This window comes from Symphalangus syndactylus, chromosome 16 (assembly GCF_028878055.3).
Source record: "Symphalangus syndactylus isolate Jambi chromosome 16, NHGRI_mSymSyn1-v2.1_pri, whole genome shotgun sequence".
Taxonomy (NCBI): Eukaryota; Metazoa; Chordata; class Mammalia; order Primates; family Hylobatidae; genus Symphalangus; species Symphalangus syndactylus.
In genome coordinates, this window is record NC_072438.2 from 28,644,448 (window position 1) to 28,666,317 (window position 21,870).

At 37.7% G+C, this 21,870-nt stretch overlaps 1 protein-coding gene across 7 annotated transcripts in view; it reads right to left on the reverse strand.

Annotated features, from left to right (window-relative positions):
• The window catches only part of KCNIP4 (potassium voltage-gated channel interacting protein 4), a 1,214,216-nt gene that overhangs the window by 138,222 nt on the left and 1,054,124 nt on the right, over window positions 1-21,870 (reverse strand). For 2 of the 7 annotated variants that reach the window (XM_055246095.2, XM_063619451.1), the window contains exon 2: window positions 15,766-15,867. The exons of 4 other annotated variants lie outside the window; for them this stretch is intronic. In XM_055246095.2, the coding sequence (XP_055102070.2) occupies window positions 15,766-15,867 (102 nt within the window). Of the gene's footprint in view, window positions 1-15,761; window positions 15,868-21,870 lie in introns of all 7 variants that reach the window. One more of the 7 variants, XM_055246096.2, reaches the window with a different exon arrangement.

Sequence of the window (21,870 nt, forward strand, 5' to 3'; positions counted from 1 at the left end):
GGCGACTAGAATTGATAAACAACTTTAGTAAAGTTTCAGGATACAAAATCAATGCACAACACTCTGTAGCATTTCTACACACCAACAATGTCCAGGCTGAAAGTGAAATCAAGAACACAATCTCAATTACAATATTCACAAAGAAAATAAAATACATAGGAATATAGCTCACCAAGGAGGTGAAAGATCTCTACAAGGAGAACTACAAAATACTGTTGAAAGAAATCAAAGTGACACAAATAAATGGAAAAGTATTTCATGCTTGTAGATTGAAAGAATCAGTGTTATAAAAATGGCCATACTGCCCAATGCAATTTATAGATTAAATACTATTTTTGTCAAACTACTAAGAACATACTTCACCGAATTAAAAAAAAACTATTCTAAAATTCATATGGAACCATAAAAAGAGCCAGAATAGCCAAAGCAATCCTATTAGCAAAAGAAAAAATACAACAGAAACTAAGCCCAAGACATCACACTACCTGATTTTAAACTCTACTATAAAGCCACAGTAACTAAAAGAGCTTGGTACTGCTATACGCACAGACACCTAGACCAATGAAACAGAATAGAAAACCCAGAAATAAAGTCAAACGCCTCCCACCGTCTGATCTTTGACAAGGCTGACAAAAATAAGCATGAGGGAAGGACTCCCTATTCAATAAATGGAGCTGGGATAACTGGCTAACTATACACAGATGACTGAAGCTGGACTCCTACCTTTCACTATATACAAAAGTTAACTCAAAATGGATTAAAGATTTCAACGTAAATCTCAAACTATAAAAATCCTGGAAGACAGCCTAGGGTATACTTTTCTCAACATCAACTGTGGCAAATAATTTTTGGCTAAGTTCCCAAAAACAATTGTAACAAAAAAAAATAGACAAGTGGGACCTAATTAAACTCAAGAGCTCCTGCACAGTAAAAGAAACTATCCTACACTTGATCTTCATGGATGAAGCTGGAAACCATCATTCTCAGCAAACTATCACAAGGACAAAAAACCAAACACCGCATGTTCTCACCCATAGGTGAGAACTGAACAATGAGAACACATTGACACAGGAAGGGGAACATCACACACCGGGGCCTGTTGTGGGGTGGGGGGAGGGGGGAGGGACAGCATTAGGAGATATACCTAATGCTAAATGACGAGTTAATGGGTGCAGCACACCAACATGGCACACGTACACATATGTAACAAACCTGCACGTTGTGCACATGTACCCTAAAACTTAAAGTATCATAATAAATAAAAAAAAGAAACAATCAACAGAGCAAACAGATAACCTACAGAATGGGAGAAGATATTCACAAACGACGTACCCAACAAAGGCCTAATACCAAGAATCTATACTGTAGGGAACTTAAATCAACAAGCAAAAACCAAATAACCCCCTTTAAAAATGGGCAAAGGACATGAATAAACATTTCTCAAAAGAAGACACAGAGGTGGCCAACAATCATGAAAAAACACTCAGCATTACTAGTCATCAGAGGAATGTAAATCTGAATTACAATGAGATACCATCTCATACCAGTCAGAATGGCTATTATTAGAAAGTCCAAAAACAGATGCTGGTGAGGCTGCAGCGTAAAGGGAATTCTTACACATGGTGGGAATGTAAATTAGTCCAGCCACTGTGGAAAGCAGTCTGGAGATTTCTCAAAGAACTTAAAACAGGGCTACCATTTGACCCAGCAATCACATTACTGGGTACACACCCAAAAGAAAACAAATGATTCTACCAAAGAGACACATGCACTCATATGTTCATCACTGTGCTCTTCACAATAGCAAAGAAGTGGAATCAACCCAGGTGCCCATCAGTAGTAGATTGGATTAAGAAAATGAGGTACAGACACCATGAAATACTATGCAGCCATAAAAAAGAAAGAAATCTTGTCCTTTGCAGCAACATGAATAGGGCTGGAAGCCATATCCCAAGCAAATTAACATAGGAATAGAAAAACAAATACTGCATGTTCTGACTTGTAAGTGAGAGTTAAACATTGAACACACATGGAAATAAATATGGGAAAAGTAGACACTACAGACTACTGGGACTGCGGGAAGTTGAAAAACTACCTATTGGGTACTATGCTCACTGCCAGGGTGACAGGATCCTAATTCCAAACCTCAGTGTAATGCAATACTCCCATGTAACAAATCTGAACATGTACCCACTGTATCTAACATAGAATTTGAAAAACAAGAACATTATTGTAAAGAGATAGACATATGGAAAATGTATTTATGCAAAATATCATCCCTAATTCCTAAGATGTTACTGTGTTGCTTTAGACAGTAGGCAGTAAACACACGGAATTGATTACCTAGTGAGTTAAATAGAGTTTGGATAAGCATAGTTATAATAAATTTTTGCTGGTATATTGGGGGATGATTTGCAGCTAATATCAGTGATGAAATAAGTATTCTGCACTAAAACATTTATTCATCTATGTTTAAAAAAGCTATTAGGAAAACTGAGCAGTGATCTGGGTTTTGTTATGTTCCTTCTACTTTTAAGCTAGTGTCCTCCTTGGCCTTAATTCCCCCACACGTTTAATGGCATAGAAATAGACAAAATAGCAGTTAATATTATAGAATAAGGTAACTGTGGGCATTAAATGAGATGGTACATGTGTCTGGCACATAGTAAACATTCAATTAATTATATTGTTGTTCATATAATGTGTAGTATTAGAATTATTTGCAATAATATCTAGTGTTACCTTCAACACTAGGAGCAGAACAGTGCCTGGGAGTGCTAATTCTGACAAATTATTCAGTTCCTCTGAGGCTTCCTTCTTGGGTCTATTTCCCAACTCTGGCACAGGACGATGTGTTTAATCTTTCCAAACCTCAATTTTAAAATCTATAAACTGGGGATAATGTTTGTATAAATTTCTTAAAGTTGTTTTAACAGATTGAACTACTAGCAGGCAGTAATAAATTACAGTAATGATGACTATTAATAATTATTGCATACATACTAATTGAGGTGTTATTCTAGAATATTTAGGACTGAGGGGTCGAACACAGCACTTTCTGAGTTGGAATCATTTTTCTCTTGTTAGCTCTGTGTGACCTTGGGCAAAGTGCTTAGTCTATGCCTCAGTTTCTTCATCAATAAAAGGGGAAGAGCAATGGGACCTACTATAAAATGTTGTCAGGAGGTTGAAATAAAATAATGTGTATAAAACATGTAAAACAGTGGCTGGCACATAGTGTTTAAAAGACTTATATCACTTATTAAAATGTTCTTTGAGATGAGTATGATTTTGCCCATTTTCGATGGGTACATTGAGGTACAGAGAAATTGAATAACTTGTCCAAAGACACAGAGTGATAAGGTTTGGCTCTGTGTGCCCACCCAAATCTCATGTTGAATTGTAATTCCCAGTGTTGGGGGAGGGACCTGGTGGGAGGTGACTGGATCATGGGGGTGGATTTCTTCCTTGTTCTTGTGATAGTGAGTGAATTCTCACAAGATCTAGCTGTTAAAAGTGTGTAGCACTGCCCCCTTCACTCTGTCTCTCCCACTCTACCATGTGAAGAAGCTGCTTGCTGCCCATTCACCCTTCCATCATGATTGTAAGTTTCCTGAGGCCTCCCCAACCATGCTTCCTTTACAGCCTGTGCAACTGTGAGTGAATCAAACCTCTTTTCTTCATAAATCAACCAGTCTTAGGTAGTTCTTTCTAGCAGTGTGAGAACAAACTAATACACATGGCAAGAGTAATTCTGTCATTTGAAAAAATCCTTGTCCCCCAACTTGTACCCAGCTGCTTCATTTTGCAGGCACTTTTCGCCATTGAATTGCTAATCGTGGGATCCACTAGAAACCACAGCTCCCTGAGGACCTTTTATACTCTTCCTGTTTGGAATTGATAGGGGAATAAAAACCATCTTTTGGAATAGAATTTGAGACAATAACTGAGCTTTATAGTCTGTCATTTCCTCCCACACACCTTATGATTTAATATCCTGGATGGTTTGCTATTCCCTGAAGGAAGCCTGAATTGTCAACTTCTGTGTTTTTGCTTATCCTATTCCCACTAAATGAACTTGCCGTTCTTCCTCCTCATCCTTCTCTATCTCTATTCTCTAAGGCTCATTTCAGTGGGGAAGGGGCTTCACAGAGGAGAGGCCTCCTGAGACATTCACACACCCTGTGCACTTGTCACCTCTGATGGCTTTGCATATCAATGATCTCTTTGAATATCTGTCATTTCCTCTGTGATATAAACATTTAGAGGCAAGAGATCTATCTTGGTTATCTTATTACCACTAATGCCTAGTATGGCCTGGGCATTAGAGACAATCCATTCATTCATTCATTAAATATTGATTGAGTGCCTATTATGACCCAGGCATTAGTCAAGGTACAATGGACATTAGAATGAACAAAAATGAGAAAATCCTCTCTCCCATGGGCCTGAAATTCTAATGGAAGAGTCACCAATTGGACATCTGAGTGGCAATGTCAAGTGGCTGGATGGGAGACATGGTTCTGAAGTTGATAAGCACAGTCTGGCTGAAGATGTGAATGTCAGAATATCACTATATAAGTAATATTAAGACCATCAAACTCAATGTGATCACTAAGGCAGTATACATTGGCAGAAAATATAACAGTAATTCTTTCTTTTATGGAATGAACGAATAAGTTTAAAAATAAAATTAAAAGGGCCAGGGAGTGGCACGGACTCCAGAGTAGGAAAGCCCAAAGCAGGATCAGCCTAGAAATGACCAGTTTCTAAGAATTACTTTTCCTGTGGGTTTCCTCTCCTGGTAGCATGTCACAGAGCTTCCTGTTCATGGTGGTATTCACCAACAAGAAAATGAGCAGCATGGCTGTATTTAACATTCATTCAACAAAGACACAGTTCCACATGGTCTTTACATATCCTTCATGTCTTCAAACATTTGCCCAGGGATAAACAGTGCCTCTCTCTGAGTTCTTTTTTCCTCTTAGTCCAGGGGCAGCTTGCATGTAAACATGGCATCCAAATAATGATGCCTAAACTCATCTTGATGTGACCAAGATGTGGCAGTCGTGTGGCAAAAAATCATAAAGTCTCCCACAACATTATCAAGTGAAAAGAGTTGGAAATGATTTCAGAGAACTCAGGAAAAACGCTTTGCAAAACAAAGCATGAAAATTTACTGTCCAGACTCTGCCCCATTTCTCCCATTAGAGTATAATCTTTCATAGTGTGTGGTGCATCATAGAAATGAATCCACATACAGGATTTCTGTAATGATATGGTGATTTTGACACTGATCCTTCTAACATCTGCTCACCTAAAGCATTAGTTTCACACTGCTATTGAAATAAATGTGATTTTTAATATCCTCAGGAACACTCAATGAAGAATATGTCCACCTCTAAGCAGAGTCTGAAAACACTATAATATGCTATGGGATTGTTTTTCTCCCCAGCCTCAAAGGAGAATGGTTTGCTGAAAGATAAATAAGGTTTTATACTGTCAGTTCATCTCCAGAACTCATCTTTTGTTCTTCTTTTTAATGAAAACTTACAAATAAAGATGGAACAATATTTCTGTAAAGAATTGCTGCCTATCACACTTGGTGCTTCAAAACCCTTGGCAAAAGGCAATTTGAAATGTAAGAAGACTACACTTGAACCCTGCAATCTAAGCAGATAGAAAAACAATGATCTGTATTTTATAGACCTGGTGGAGTAGAAAATTGAGGCTCTTAGAAGAATTAGGTTCCCATTTCAGCAGAAACCAGACTCACTGACCAGACTCACGTTTAGCCCAAATATTATTTTAGGCCAATGAAAATGGAAAATAGGTTGTATAGCTCCTATGAGAAGCTACCTTGGTTACCATTATGGAAGTATTACATAAAACAAAGAAGGCTCTCATTTATCTAACAGTCTACACAGTGGTTTGTAAGTAGTCATCATTCTACCCATTCTGGCCCAAATTAACAGTAACAAAAGTGGAAAAATCAAGTGGGAAGCAAAAGATTTAATCACATAGGTAACCTGAGAAAAACAAAAGATGCGCTAATCAACAATGAAGCTTGTTTAATGCTTGTTTCAAAAATTTGTGTTATTCAAGCATTTAAAGCCAAGATGTCTAAAGTAAAACTATCATCTCTCCCTAACTGACCTTCATGGCCTTCCCTCTATGCTCCTTATCTTGATAAATTTCACCATTATCATTTTGGTGAAGTCACTTCATCTCTTTCCTATCTTTCACTCAATATCACAAATTGTTTTTCAATATTTCCAATTACGCACAATTCCACTATGTGTTTCAAATTTATCCTCTCCCTTCCACCATGATTGCCATGTTTAGACTTTTGTCATCTCTTGTAGGCAGGGCAGTCTAGTGGTAAAGACACTAAGCTTTGGTATTACATCATTGAAGGTAAAATCCCTGCTTTGATGTGTCATAATTGTTAGGTGCTGGGTGAGTGATTTAATTTCTTTGTTTAGTTTTCTCTTTTAAATGGAGATTATAATTGTACCTTCCTCATAGACTTGCCGTAAATATTAAAATAGCATTATGCTCAAGTGTTAGCTATTGATACTGTCTTGCATAGACTTTTTAAGCAGTTTCCAACTAATTTTCCTGTCTTCTTTCTCTTTCTCTCTCAACAATTTGTCTTCTGACTAATTTTTGGTGTTATTTTACCACTCTTGAGTTTCAGTTGGTTCATTGATTCAGAAGCCAATATCCCACTAAATTTGGTTATTAGTTTTGACACCCGTCTGTCTCTTGTCTTCAAATATTGTTCTTGATCCTTTGCTAGTCTTTTCTCCAACTTCAAGTTCACATCATCTCTTCTAAAATTTGGCTCATATCTAGCTCCCTCTACTCTTGGCTGACTAGCCATCCCCAAATGCCAGACAAAACGAAAAATCACTCCTCAACTTAAAAACCTCACTTAAAATCCCCATTGCCTCTCTGCAGAGTGAATGCAGCATAGTGCCCAGGGAAGTTTTCAAAATCTGGCCCCAGATCACTTTGCTGGCTGCTTCTCTTTCATACTTCTTGCCCCTCCTGACTGTCTAAGCTTTATCTTTCGAAGTACCTAGAATGCACCTCCCTCTGATGAAATGATGATTCTTCTCCAAAGGACCCTGCTGAAATATTAACTCTTTGTGAAATGCACCTAGGTGAGATTGAATTTCACCTATATCACTACAGTAGTTGTGATCATCGTAGCAGCAGGAGAATAACAGCAAAAACAGCCAACATTTGCTGACCACGTACTAGCCAGTAACTGTTCTAAACACTTTACATGCTCATTAATCCTTTGAGCAAACTTACGGATTATTTAATATCATTTCTACCTTATGGATGAGGAAATTGAGGCCCAGAAGGGATAAGTAGCTTAACTAAAGTTTCTATAACTAGTCAGTCACAGAATGAGGATTTGAACCAAATAGGCTAATCCCAGAGTTATCACGTTCAACTTTTTAACTCCAGTATCTCTCTAGTTTTGCCTCTCGCAGCATTCACAGCACTTTACTTGTATTCATTGTGTCTTAGATCTACATATGTGTCTGTTTATTTCAGTACAATGTTAGTCTTCAGATATAGTGATCTGAGTGTTCCCCTGTGCCTGGAACTATTGCTTTTCAAATAGTGCTCCATAAATGTCTGCCATATTAAGTGAAATTCATTAAATTTGTCAACAGAAAACAGCTGTCCTGACACTTCTACCTCTAGCTTTCCTATACTAAAACCTGTGAATGATTTAATGACAACTTCTGGTAGATATATAATGGACCAGGAAAAAAAAACCCGCGATTTTCCATTTTTCACTAAGTATCTATGTGACGTTGGGCAAGCCACTTCATTTTTTTTTTTTTTTTTTTAGTTTGGAAGATAGAGATTATAACCCTTGTGATCTGCCATTATCAAAGGGGGTTTATGAAAATGAAATATTCAAAAGAAAGAATTTTAAAACTTGTAAAAGCGCATACATGTGTAAGAAACAAATATTCTAATAGGTAAAACATGTAGCCAATACCTGAACGATAGGGCCAATTGGTATTACAGCCAGTTTAAATGGAGTTTCTAATGTTTCCCATGTTCTGCCTTTCATGGATAGTGAAGTATCACAAAAGGAGGAAATCTGTGTTAGCTTTGAAACCTCCACCATTTGTCACAGCCAGAAATAATTAATGCCATCTCAATGGCTGCTGCAATGCTAGATCTGGAAAGAGACTTGGGCACAGTCTCTACTTCTTATTTATGGATGGTGAGAGGCTCAGAGAGAAGAAAAAAAACAAACAAACTCATTCAAGGGGCTACCACCATCTGCCTGCACAATATGTCCCGTGTATGAGGGTCCCATGTTGAACAGGTAAGTGGAAAAAGATCTAGTCATATTTTTTGTAAAACTGACCAGAATGTTGAACTAACTAGAGAATAGGTAAAGTACAGAGACTTTGCAGTTCCACTGCTGTGTTCAATCTCTTCCCCTACTCCCACGCCTCTTGCTGATGATGTGATTCAGCCAAATTAAATAATCCCTCATACCTCAGTTTCCTATTCTGTAAAATGGGTATAATCGTGTCCATCTTACAGAGTTATTTTTAAGATATAATGAGTTATACTGTGCAAGCCACTTAAAACTGTACCAGGCACATAGTAAGTGCTAAATATTTGTTAAATAAATAACATCTGAGGGTTTGAACACAATACTTATAGGGCTTAAAATGAAATTTAATGAACCTTGCTTTCTATTAAGAAATACGTAAATATTAAATTTACATTCATGGGTTAGGCCTCTGTTCTTCCACAGATTTTCCTGACTACATGCCTAGGTCAGAGCCTTTAGCTAAATTCACCAAGGAGTTAGCATGAGATTAATTAACTGTCAGAGGTTAAACATTAAAAAAAAATCCTGGAGGTTACTGTTGTATTTTTAATTGACAACATGTTGGCCGTTCAAGTTGCTTTTTTGCAAACACCTCCAACAGCCAAATGCTGATGGTTTCTCTGCCAACAGAAGCATCTAAAAATTTCTATGATCAATATGCTACCAGGAAAAACAAAGCACACTGAAATGTTATGGTATATTTGATGCCAAAAATCTGAAACACAGTTAGGAAATTATGTTTTGCAGTTATGCAAGGCAATGTACTGATGGTGGCTTATTGATGAGTGGTCTAGTCTCACCATAACCTTGTCATATTCATGCTCCCATTTCTGCTCAAATCAAAAACAAAAACCCCTGGAATGAAGCTCTAATTTAGTGAATCAATTATTTTGATTGAACGAGGGCACTGAGATAGTACTGGGTAGATGTTGTTATGAGTCAAATTTAGATAAAAATGTGAACACATAAAAATACAGAGATAATCAAGTGTCGAATGTTTTATCTTTTGTATTATTTCCTGACCATTATCTATCTAGTAAGTACCTTTTTGTCAAATAATGTCCATTGAATGAGTAAGGAAAATGACTACTTTATTCTTTGGTAAAAGAACTGGGACATAGAGAGAGAAAGTGAATTACTCAGAGTTATTCAATAAGGAGATATAGCCAGAGACTTGACAGCATTTATTCTTTCTTTAAAAAAGTGTTTGTGCTTACATAAAATATAGTAGCTAGGAGTTTCTTGACATTAAGTCATCCATAAAGTAGCTAAATTCCTTAATCCTATAAATAGCTACTCGATATCAATGTACATTCATGAGCCAGTTGTCAGCCTCCAAGATGCCACAGAATTGGGAAGAAATCTTTTTTTTTTTTCTGAGATGGAGTCTCGTTCTGTTGCCAGGCTGGAGTGCAGTGGCACGATCTTAGCTCACTGCAACCTCCACCTCCTGGGTTCAAGTGATTCTCCTGCCTCAGCCTTCCAAGTAGCTGGGACTACAGACATGCCACCACACCCAGCTAATTTTTTTGTATTTTTAGTAGAGACAGGGTTTCAGCATGTTGGCCAGGATGGTCTCCATCTCTTAACCTCGTGATCCGCCCACCTCGGCCTCCCAAAGTGCTGGGATTACAGGTGTGAGCCACCTCGCCTGGCCCATGAAGAAATCTTATAAGAGGAGTGTGACTCTAAGTCTGACTGACTCTTAGTGTGACTGACTCTAGGAATTGTCACTGATCCTGTAGATCACAACGCCTGGCTCCTAAGATCTACACACTCTGCAAAACATCTTCCATCATTTAGCCTCCTTCTTTCTAAATGCTACTATGGTTCTGGAAGGCTGACCTTTGTGGACCATATTTTCTGGACTCCTTGCCCTTCTGGTTTCCCATCGGGTTTGGCCACTGGAGAAGAGGAAAAGGGAGAGGTTGCGGTACTTATCATCTGGGTTTGCTCTTTGGTGAGTTGACAATAGCTGCATTTCTTATCCAAGGACCAGAACCCTTTTTTATTGTTACAGCTATAGCTATGGCTTTTTCCACCTTCTGGTAACCATCAACCTAGAAATTATAACTTTCATTCTTGCTAACACTGAATGTTTCATAGCCTTGTTGGCTCAATAAACCCTGCACATACCTTTGCAAATTGTCCATTCAACTATCCCCTGTTGCCCTATTTAAATATGCCTTTTGTTTCCTTCCTGGACCCTGATACTGAATCGTAGAATTTCAGTGTTGGAAAGTACTGGATTTGGAGATGAGTTTCTCATTTAAGGTTTTTTTCAGAAGCTCTGTGATTTTGAGCAAATAATCTCCCTTGTCTAGTCTTCAGTTTCCTCATATGTAAAATAGCCTATATTCCTTATAGTAGGCTATTATTATTACTACTATTGTTATAATATGCTGTAAATCACTTAAAATGTGATGACTATTTCTTTAAAAACCATCTAGTCCAGTTGGATCTCCTGGGTGCCAACCCTATGAAATTTTCTTTTCCTCTCCTTGAATTTTTCCAGTAAGTTTTCTTCTATGGGTATGACAGTCTCAAATCTCGCAGTCAGACAGTAAGTGTATCTGTATCACTGGATTAAGGTTCTTTTGGGTATAAGGTTTTGTTTATTCAACTTCTCAGTTGTGGGATTCTGCTCAAATCATTATAACCTTTTCAGGCCACAGCTATCTCAATTGTGAATTGCGTAAAACCTATCCTCTTACAGGCAAAAGGCCAGATCTAATGTTTTCTCTCTCTCTCTTTTTATTTTTTTTCCAATTTAAAGATTTACATTAGGAAAAACAGCTACTACTATAGACCCTCAATCAATATCAGAGGTCATCAGTGCAGCTCAGCCTGCTAAAGTGATGAAGACAGCAGGCTATGGAGTCAGAATTCTAGCTCTGCCAACTGGGGCATTTGTTTTGTTTCTCTGTCCCTCAGTTTTTTTAGTCATTCTATGTACCTACCTCAGAAGGTGGTTGGGAACATCAACTGAGTTCATACTTGTCATTGATTCATGCTCATGATATTTCCTATACTAAATACTTTGCATGGATTATTCCCATGACAATCCATTTTCTGATAATTGTAATCGTCTTTGTCTATCTCCAATAAACCATGCCCCTTTCCTCCTTCTAGAACACTCTCTCCAGACCTTCACATTATTGGCTTCCTTTTATTTTAAGGACTTAAAAGACATCTTGTCATTGAGGCTTTCTCTGAGCCAATCAAGATATGTCCCCTGCATATATTCCCTTTCCATAATATTACCACAGGTTTACTTCTGCTATAACACTTATCACTTCCCAGATTACCTTTGTTTTCTTGTTTATTCTCTCTCTTCTTACATAAGCTCCAGGAAGGTAGTAAACTGTGTTCCACTCTTCACTAGAAAGTGAGTGTTTAGTATTATGCCTGCACTGTGTGGTCTCTAAAAATATTGTGGAATGAATGACCAAATAAAGAAATTAAGAGGCAGAGAATTTATGTAAATAAGTTTACAGTAATAAACAGGCATTTTGTTTAGTATGAGGCACAACAGGAATTCAAACACATGCCAGGATGATGCTAAAACCCACAATGCACCCCTTTGCCTCTTTCAATAGTTCTTGGAAGAGATCATGAAAGTCTGAGCTGGCTCACAGCTGTAGCACAAGAGAGAAAAAGGAGAAGTGAAATTAAAAGATATTCAGAAAGAACACTGATTAGAGTTTAGTAGCCATTAAGATGGTGGGTGGGGGATCATTAAACAGAGAGAAGATTCCAACTTCAGCAACTGGACAGCTCTTGATGCCAATGAATGATATAAGAAGCACAGAGTGGGTGCTACAGAGTGATAGTGATTAGGAGACTACACCCGACTGTGCATTCATCCGCATCCTGGGATGGACGTTCAAAGAGCTGCGGGCAATTGACTGCCTAGGGGACAGTGGGATGGGCCAAAAATGTGAACAAGACAATTCTTTGCTCACAGCCAAGGTATTGCTGACTCTATCCCTGTCTCATTTCTTACTCTGGTTGAGGCGATATTAGTGTGAGGTGGAAGATATTCTAAGGCCTAAATTAATTCTCATTAGATGGTATCTATTACTCTTGCTGAACTACCAGTCAGGTGGCTCGATGGGAGGAGGCCATTGGCTATGGCATAGATCTGTCACCTCCTGTCTTGAAGCCATGTGTGTTGCTCCCTGGTACATTTCCAAGACAATGGCACTTTTTGATATTTGTCTGATAGTCTTCTCAAACATCAAAGTCAAGATATGTGGTTTATTTAACACAGTAGTTTGGGACTTGTAAGTTTTGCCTTTGACATTTTAAAAATGAGAAATACATTTAATTTTCAAACATTTAAGAATGTCTATGGTTCCTCATGCAGAAAATCTTTGTCATATGCTGCTTCTTTTAATGCTTTCGTTTGAGGCACAAACATCAGAACTAATAGTTTAAATCTGTATTTAACAAATGACTATAAAAGGTATATAATTTCCAAGTATTAAGAATATTATGCCTAAATAATAAGAGAACTCAAGAAGAAATATGTATGCTTTGCTGAAAAACATTTGAAAGGCCAATTTGTGGAAAAATTTTCCAATATACATTGGGAAGCTTGCATTCAGATAAATCAGTTCTTTTATCCAATAATTCAAAATTTAGGGGAAAGCAATTTTAAAAGCATAGATAGCTATATACACAGAGCCATTTATCATAGTGCTATTTATATTGAGAGTGGGAGGTAAAAAGGGGAAAAATCTAAATATCCAAAGCCAGAGAATGGGGTCAAATACAATATACTAGCGCTATGCAATGTAGTATTATGCTTACCATTAAAATGATTTTACAAAAAGTTTTAATAGCAGGGTTGATATTTATGAAAGTATACCATGTAAATGAAATAATAAAAATTTGGGATAGATATGATATCATTAGTACATATACACTGATGGAAAAAAATATTACTAGTAATTTGTAGTTACTTCACGGTAGCAGATTATGTGTGTGTGGCGTGCACGTGCGTATAGGCTCTTATCTTTCTTTGCACTTTCCAAATTGACTGTCCTGAACATGAGAGACTTTTGCAAACATGATAAATAAACCATTCACCTTTCCAACCCTGGAGGAGAAGGCGTAAAAGGAAGAGGAGAAGGCGGGAGTCTCATGGGGTCCACAAATCATGAGCTAAGTCTAGCGTACGTTCAGTATCAGCCAGTAATATACAACCCCATTAGTATTTAAAGTCATTCTGATCTTTTTATTAGTGTTTTCTATTTTTTTTTTTCCTCTCAAAACATCCTTTTCCCTCACAGTTAGTTGAAAATCGCATTGCATCCTCCGTTAACATCTGTTTGGGGGCATGGCTTTACCAGACGCTGGTGCAGAAGAGTGCTAACGAGACATGACAATTTTCTACTTCTCTATGTGAATACAGAGATCCATTTGAAAGTTACATTTTACCTACCTACATTGTACAAATGACTATATTTTCAGCAAATATCTGATAAATTGGCAATTTTGATTCCAACCTGAAAGGAGAAAAGGAATGACTCTAATAACCAACAATCTCTGACAAATAGTGGCAATAAAAGCGCCTGCAGCTTCAATATCATGTAGGATTAGGGCTCTGGCATTTTTCTAGATTATGGTCTTCCAGGTTGCTGATGATGGTGAGATGGTGTGCATGTGTGTGCAATAAAAGAAAAAAAGTCAGAGCAATGTATCTAAACTATAATTTTAATTTTTGTATGTGCATTGGATTATTACTCATGAAAGTTATTTAGTTCTGCCTCCTCTCCCCACAGAATATAATGTAAGCTCTAATAGAAGAGCTTTTTTTGTTTTGTTTTGGTTTGGTTTGGTTTTTAATCTGTTTTATTCACTGCTCCATCTCCCAGCACAAGAAGAGACGGTGACATACAATAAATATTTGTTGAATGAATAAGCAAATCAATTAAGTCTTATTATGATGATATATCACCTTTGGTCAATGCCACTGAAACAAATTGCTATTCTATTCTGGGACTTTTCACTGAATGTATTATGTTGTTTGTGGTTCTTTCCATATTTTCTCATTTGTGTTGTGGAGACCCATGACATTTTAGTGCATTCATATTTTTAAATCACTAATTGAATCCATGAGTTCCTACAAAATGGTGAAGCATTATAAAAAGAGAGTAGGTGGAGATGTGGGTTATAGCCCCAATACTTAGGGAATTCCACCTAGATTTTTAATGTTGCATTTTCTCACTAGCAAAGAACACCACCTTCTCTAAGAGTTGTTTGATGCTTGAAAAAAATTGTGTATAAAAGAATGTACACAGAGAATATTTGTCAATGTATATTCTAAGTTATATAGCATCTTTATAAAATAAATTGAGGATTTCCCTTAGATACTCCTCTATTTTCTACTCTTTAAGAATGCCACAAAATTGGAGAGAAAAAGAAGATGGAGAATGTGATGGTTAACCTTACTTGTCAAGTTCGGTAGGCTATAGTACACAGTGATTTAATCAAACCCTAATCTAAGTGTTGCTGTGAAGGTATTTTGTCAATGTGTTTAATATCTATAATCAGTTGACATTAAGTTAAGCATAGATTACCCTGAATAATGTGGGTGGGCCTCATCTAATCAGTTGAGGCTTCCTGAAGAAGAAATCCTGCCTCAAGACTGTAACATCAAATCCTTCCTGAACTTCCAGCTGCCAGCATATTCTATGAATTTCAGACATGCCAGTCCCCATAATGGTGTGAGCCAATTCCTTCAAATGTCTCTTTACATATGTTTGCATATATGCATATGTACATGTGTGTATATGCATGTGTATGTATGTATATGATATGTATATGCTCATGTGTATGCACATGAGTATGTATTGGTTCTGTTTTTCTAGAGAATCTTGACTGATACAGGGAGAGAATGAACAAAGAAGTAAAGTCACATTTATTTAAGTGACACTTTGTAATCTTTTTTCTAATCTAGTGATATTTCTGAATTTTGGCAGTGTCTAAATTATAGACCCAGTGGATGAGAGTCAAACAATGTACAAGGTCATATGTTAAAGTGGCCAGCTGCTCTGCTAACAAGGCAAGCAATAGGAATTCCTACAGTCACTTGAGTCCAGTCCCCATTCCTTACATCAAACAAAAATGTCCCAGTGTTTTGCAGGACAGGCTCCTGTCACTAAGACTGTGCTGTCAGTCTGCAAAATGGAAAATGACTCCTATTGCCCAAATGTTCTCCTGGGTATTTAGGTAAACACGAGTACATCAATAGGTTGCTTTTGTAGAATATCATATATTGATTCTTTGTAGAAGCAGAGAACGGCAATGCATGCAGCCCTAAAGAAACAAAATGAGTTTCGGAGGAAAAAAAAAAAACAAAAAAACAAACTTGCTTTGAATAGCAGGAGACGACGTTTTGGCAGCTGAGCAGGGCAAGAGCTTCATGAGCCGCTCTTTAATGCTGCGCTTGGTGCTGTTCTGAGCGTACAGGAAACCTAGAAGATACAGGATCAGTTCTGTTAATGCTGTCTGCAGAGAGAAAAGGGACGTGCTGCGGGGTTTATCAGAGAAGCCAGGCAGGAGGGATCAGGGATGCAGCCATCCACTCAGGCAATCACAGGCAGTGGGTTGGGACACCCGAAAGGAAAAAAAAAAGAAAGTTTGTTTCCTTCTCATTTAGTTTTGTTTTTATTTCTAAATATTGTTTTGAAGATAATGACGAACAAGTGAAAGCAGAATTGCAAAATCTATCTATTGAATGGCAAAAGATTAAAAAAAGCCACCAAAAAAATCTGGTGGTTTTTTTTTTTTTTGGCCCTTAGATCAGGGATAAAACAAGTATCACTAGAAGAGTTAACTGGATTGAAATTTCAATATTCAAACCAGCACTAAGGGCCCACATGACAGTTTTCTGTTATTGCTCCCCATCTTTGATTATAGCAGAGATAGACGCTTCACATAAATCATTCACACCACAATCACCTGTTAGTACCTTTGCCTTCCTGAAAATGAGAAAATAAATGTCCTTAATATGCAGCTTCATTAGCATATACTGACATGCCCAGAGATGTGACAATCTTTCCCATTTTTTACATGTGGACGCTAATGAATGGAACTTTTTCAAACAGAGTAATTCTGGAAGAAGCAAGACAAGCTTGTCAAACATTAACCCAGGAATAGACGGAGCAGTATGTGTGGCAGCAGATACCTGGAGAGGACTCAAGAAAAATCAAAAGTGGCTGGACGGGTGAGCTTGAAAACTGTTGAAACAATTTTTGATGTCAGGAGCCAACTATCCAAGTCAGCATCAACTTAGCCACCCTGAGGTCTCAGACGCTTGGATGTCATATCAATAGGTAACTAGCCTCCCCCAGATCAGCATGGAAGGTGTCAAATATAAAGCATCAACGCAGAAACCAATTTAAATCGAGGTTCTACCATCTTTATAACATGAATCTGGCAAATGTATCACTTGTTCCTTTTCTAATTCTTATCTTGGAATTATAAAAAAAGTCCTGACCACAAGCCTACTGATTTAGTTTCCTCTGGGGCTGTTGCTCCCACCAACAGTATCCACTGGCTAAAACTCTTGCGTGTGGGTAGGGTGGGGTGACAAAATGAAGTAGTAAATACACAAATTAATAAGATCATTCCTCTGATTAAAAGCCCTCTAAAAGCTTCATGTTGTTTTTCTGTCAAGGACACCAAGTATGATCTGGCCCTGCCTGAGTCTCTGACAGCATTTGCAGCCACTCTCCCTGTTTTCTGGGCCATCCACTATTGGCCACACCACCCTTCTTGCTAGAACTCACAAAGCAGGCCCTCCACTTGCTTGACACTTATGTGGTATGAAATGTCTCCTTCAACTGCCGGTTGAGGGTCTGGCACGTAACAGAAGGTCAATAAATGTCTGGCAGATGAGTAAATAAATTCACTTTGGATATCTAAAGAAGACCTGATTCATTTCCTAGATTAATATCTAAGTAAGCTTTTTTAAAGTTTTACTTTAAGTTCTGGGATACATGTGCAGAACGTGCAGGTTTGTTACATAGGTATACATGTGCCATGGTGGTTTGCTGCACCTATCAGCCCACCATCTAGGTTTTAAGCTCCGCATGTGTGTGTAGAGTGGGGTGACAAAATGTTATAAATGTCCTTAATATTTCCCTCCCCTTGACCCCCACCCCCTGACAGGCCCCCATGTGTGATGTTCCCCTTCTTTTAAACTTGTAAAATAAATCTGGTTTACATGAAACACGCCCTATAATTTGCTTCTGTTTTCCATTTCTGGAAGGATGCAGCCATCTAACTACCCTCTCCTTTGTAAACTCCTCCAGGACATGAGGATCTTACTTTAGCTCCCTACACAGGCATTCTGCTCCTCTCCTTTATGCCATTTCAAACCTCTGTGCCAGGGTATGTGCTGTTCCCTCAGTCTTGTCAGCTGTTCACCAATTCTCAACTTCTGTATCCCAGTGCAGCCTTTTTTTTTTTTTTTTTTTTTTTTGAGACAGTCTCACTCTGTTGCCCAGGCTGGAGTGCAGTGGCGTGATCTCAGTTCACTGCAACCTCCAGGTTCAAGCAATTCTCTTGCCTCGGCCTCATGAGTAGCTGGGATTACAGGTGTATGCCCCAAGACCACGCCTGGCTAATTTTTGTATTTTTAGTAGAGACAGGGCTTTGCCATCTTGATAAGGCTGGTTTCAAACTCCTGACCTCAAGTGATCCACCCACCTTGGCCTGCCAAAATGCCAGGATTACAGGCGTAAGCTACTGTGCCCAGCCCCATGAGACCTTTAAAACTCAGTTCAAACACACCTTCCTCTGATCAACTTTCCCTCTTGTATCTCCTACTTGCCTAAGAGAAGAAAGACCTCCTCCCTCCCCTGCTTCCCAAGCTAACTTTGGGAGAAATTTAGCTTATAGTTTAAACGATAATAGCCCTTCCCCAAAACTAAACTGCCTTTGTAAAGCTAATGAAAGATCACCAGGTTAGGAGGATGAGAGGAGCCTGAATTCTGCTAAGGTGTAGCCATAAGCTATTACCAGCCGTTATTCTCAAGGTCACGAGATTCATAACTTCCCCAATTACTCCTGCAGATAACATCACTATTGTAGAATCTAAGATTGGCTTTTTGAGATGTCTTTTCAGGTTTTTGCATTTCCGACAATGAATGGCTTAGCCCAGACCTACCAACCAGTCCTGTGACCCTACCCAGAAGCCAACTTAGCATGAGGACCATTTTCCATACCCCTAGGATCGCATCCCCAACCAATCAGCAGCACCCTTTCCATGGCCCATCAACTATCCTTGAAAAACTCTAGCCTCTGAATTTTCAAGGAGTCTTATTTGAGGAAGAATAAAACTCTGGGTCTCTCGCTCAGCCAGCTCTGTATGAATTAAGCTCTTTATTGCAATTTCTCTGTCTTGATAAATAAGCTCTATCTGGGCAGCAGGCAAAATTAACCCATTGGGCAGGTTTACAGTATCTACTTCAAAAAGTTAGGATCAGATGACATAATATATAAATCATGTATCACAGTGACAGCCACATAATGCAGTCCAAACAAATATTAATCATTGTGTTTCACTTATTTGAGTATACCATATTCCCTACTGTCTCAGGGCCTTTTCACTTGCTATTATCGGAATCTAAACTTTTGCTTTACTTTCTCTTTGTCTGGTTAATGCCTGTTCATCCTTGAGATTTCAGTTCAATAACTTTTTGAGGAAAACCTTATAGGGCAAACCAACTAGATTATGAACAGTTATTACAGATGCCCATAGTTTTCTATGCTTCTCCATAGCAAGTATAATTAAAACAATTTGTGATACAATTACATATTTGACACATGTCTTCCCTACTGAAATGGAAGATGGAAGACGTCTACTTCTAGCCTTTACAGAGTAAATGTTTTTGGATATGCTATACCACTGTAAGGAACCATATAACTGGACAGCTACATGAGGCAACTCTTTCCAAGAACTGAACAATAAACAACATAGGACTGTGATGCTTGAGAGAAGAAAAACCCTAGAGGTGTGCTTCACAAATGCCCTGGCTCGCCCCTGCCTGGTGACATGTTCCTTCCACAGTTCAGGGAGGTGGAGCTCATAGTCACTGAGCTGAAGTGGCAGAGATTAGATTTCCAGGCTCCTGAAGTGGCTGGAATTTGTAGGCCAGGGCAAAGAGAGAATTGATGTATGTGTGTGTATTCTGCGGGTAGCTGGTGGGTGGGAAATTTGTGTGAAATTAAATGTGGGTTATTGACTAAGGATTGGGATATGTATGCTCAGGGTAAGGCTTTATAATGCTTAGCAGCCAGGGCTGAGAATGGAACGAAATAACATAAGCCATGTAGAGCTGGAATGCTGCAAGTCGTTAGAGTTCTAGCCCTGCCACCCTTCCAAAAAAGCCTTCACTGAGCACCTCTGGCATTGCCCTGAGAACTCAGAAAAACCATTTTGAGAGTAAAGATAATTTCCTAGAGTAAGGGCCATCGTGTATCACTGAGGTAATAGCTAAAGTTGACAGATCCTAGCAAAGAATAGACCTAAAGCTAGAAAGACCAAAAAGAGCTGCTGAACTGTGGAATGCTTCTAAATAATATTCAATATATTTTAAAAGAAGGCAACATGATCCAAACTCCTTACAATGTATCCTATTAACATCTTCTGTACTATAAATTACTAGACATGTGATAAAGCAGAACAAATGTGACCCATAATCAAGAAAAAAGAGAAATCAATAAAAACAGACATTAGATAGCACAGATGTTGGAATTTGTAAGAAATGACGTCAAAGAAAAAGATAGTCACAATAAGTAAAGAAATAAAAAAGTTCAGAAGAGAAATTAAACTACAAAAGGGAACTAAATGAAAATTCTAGAAATAAAAAGAAAATTCTAAAAGGAAAACATTAGATGGACTTAACAGCAGACTGAGAACTACTGAAGAAAGGATTATGAGCTTGAATAGAGATGAAAAGGAAGAAATCTGAATAATAGAAAAAGAGTTAAAAATAAAGAGAGCTTTACTCATCTGTTCATCATATCAAAAAGTCCAACATAGGTATAATTAAAGAACATAATAAGAGGTGAGATAAAATTTTGAAGCAATAATGACCAAAATATTCCACATATGTTTTAAAACACAAGTGAAACCTGTTGAACCAAAGGAAGATAAATAAAAGAAGAATCACAAATAGCTGTAGGCAAAATGCTGAAAATCAAAAATGAAAAAAGGCTTTACAATGAAAAGAGAAGAAAAGGACCCATTCATACAAGGGTCAAATAATGTAAGAATAATTTTTCATCAAAAATAGCAGAAACACCAGAAAACAGTGGAACAGAATCCTTAAAGTTCTCAGGGGAATACAGAGACTATCAATGCAGAATTTTACGTATGTTTTTGAGAATGAAGTTGAAATAAAGATATTTTTAGATAAAATAAACCTGTGATAATTCATAGCTAAAAGTCCTGCATTCCAACAAATGCTAAAGGAATGTCCTCAGGCTGAGGTTAAATGGCATAATACGGAAACTTGACTCTACAGGTAGAAATAGAGAGCACAGGAAATTGAAAATATGTGAATAAATATATTATCCTGTTTTCCTTTCCTACTTTGTTTAAAACAGCAAAAAGTATTGTGGAGTTTATTACATTTGTAGATGTAAAATTTCTGACAATAATAACATGAAGGTTGGGGGAGGGTCAGTGGAATTTTAATGTACGATGCTAACATTTTACATGAAGTGGTAACATATGAACTCAACATAGTCTATAATACATGAAGGAGACACACTGAAATCTCTAGATACAAGGGAAGCAGTAAAAAATAATATAAGAAGGTATAGTCAAAACTCCAATAAAGGAATTAAAATGGAATATATAAAATATTTAATCAATTTAAAAGAAAGCCAGGGCAGAGGAATAGTGGGGCATAAAGTAGATGGGATGAGTAGAAAATACATAAGATAGTAAATGTATACCCCACCATATAATTAAATCAGAAATTGTATTTTTTATTCATTACTGAATTCCCAGTATGTTGCACAGTGCTTAATATATGAAATGTTCAATCACTATCTACTGAAAGCATGAAACCAGACTATATATCTGATATGATTGTCTCAGTATGTGCAGATTTGCTACTTGTAATTAGCAGATGCATTTAGAATTTACATCTATGCTTCCTCATAGTGTGTGAAGCGATCCCCTAAATAGATAGCTGTGTGTGAAGGCACTCTATTAAGGAGGATACCGACAGAATGAGGAGGTGGGACTGAATTCCCCAGCCAATCACACTAAAATAAAATTGATGGTGAAGGTGAATCAACCTCCAAAGTGCCTTAGTATGTAGGACATTTACCCTCATGGAGACTAAACACTTTTTGTTTTTATTAATTTATTAAGTTAATATGTATTGCCACCTACAAGGGACAGATTCATATCTTAAATTAGTTGGCTACATAAACCACTGAGCCTAATGAGAGGA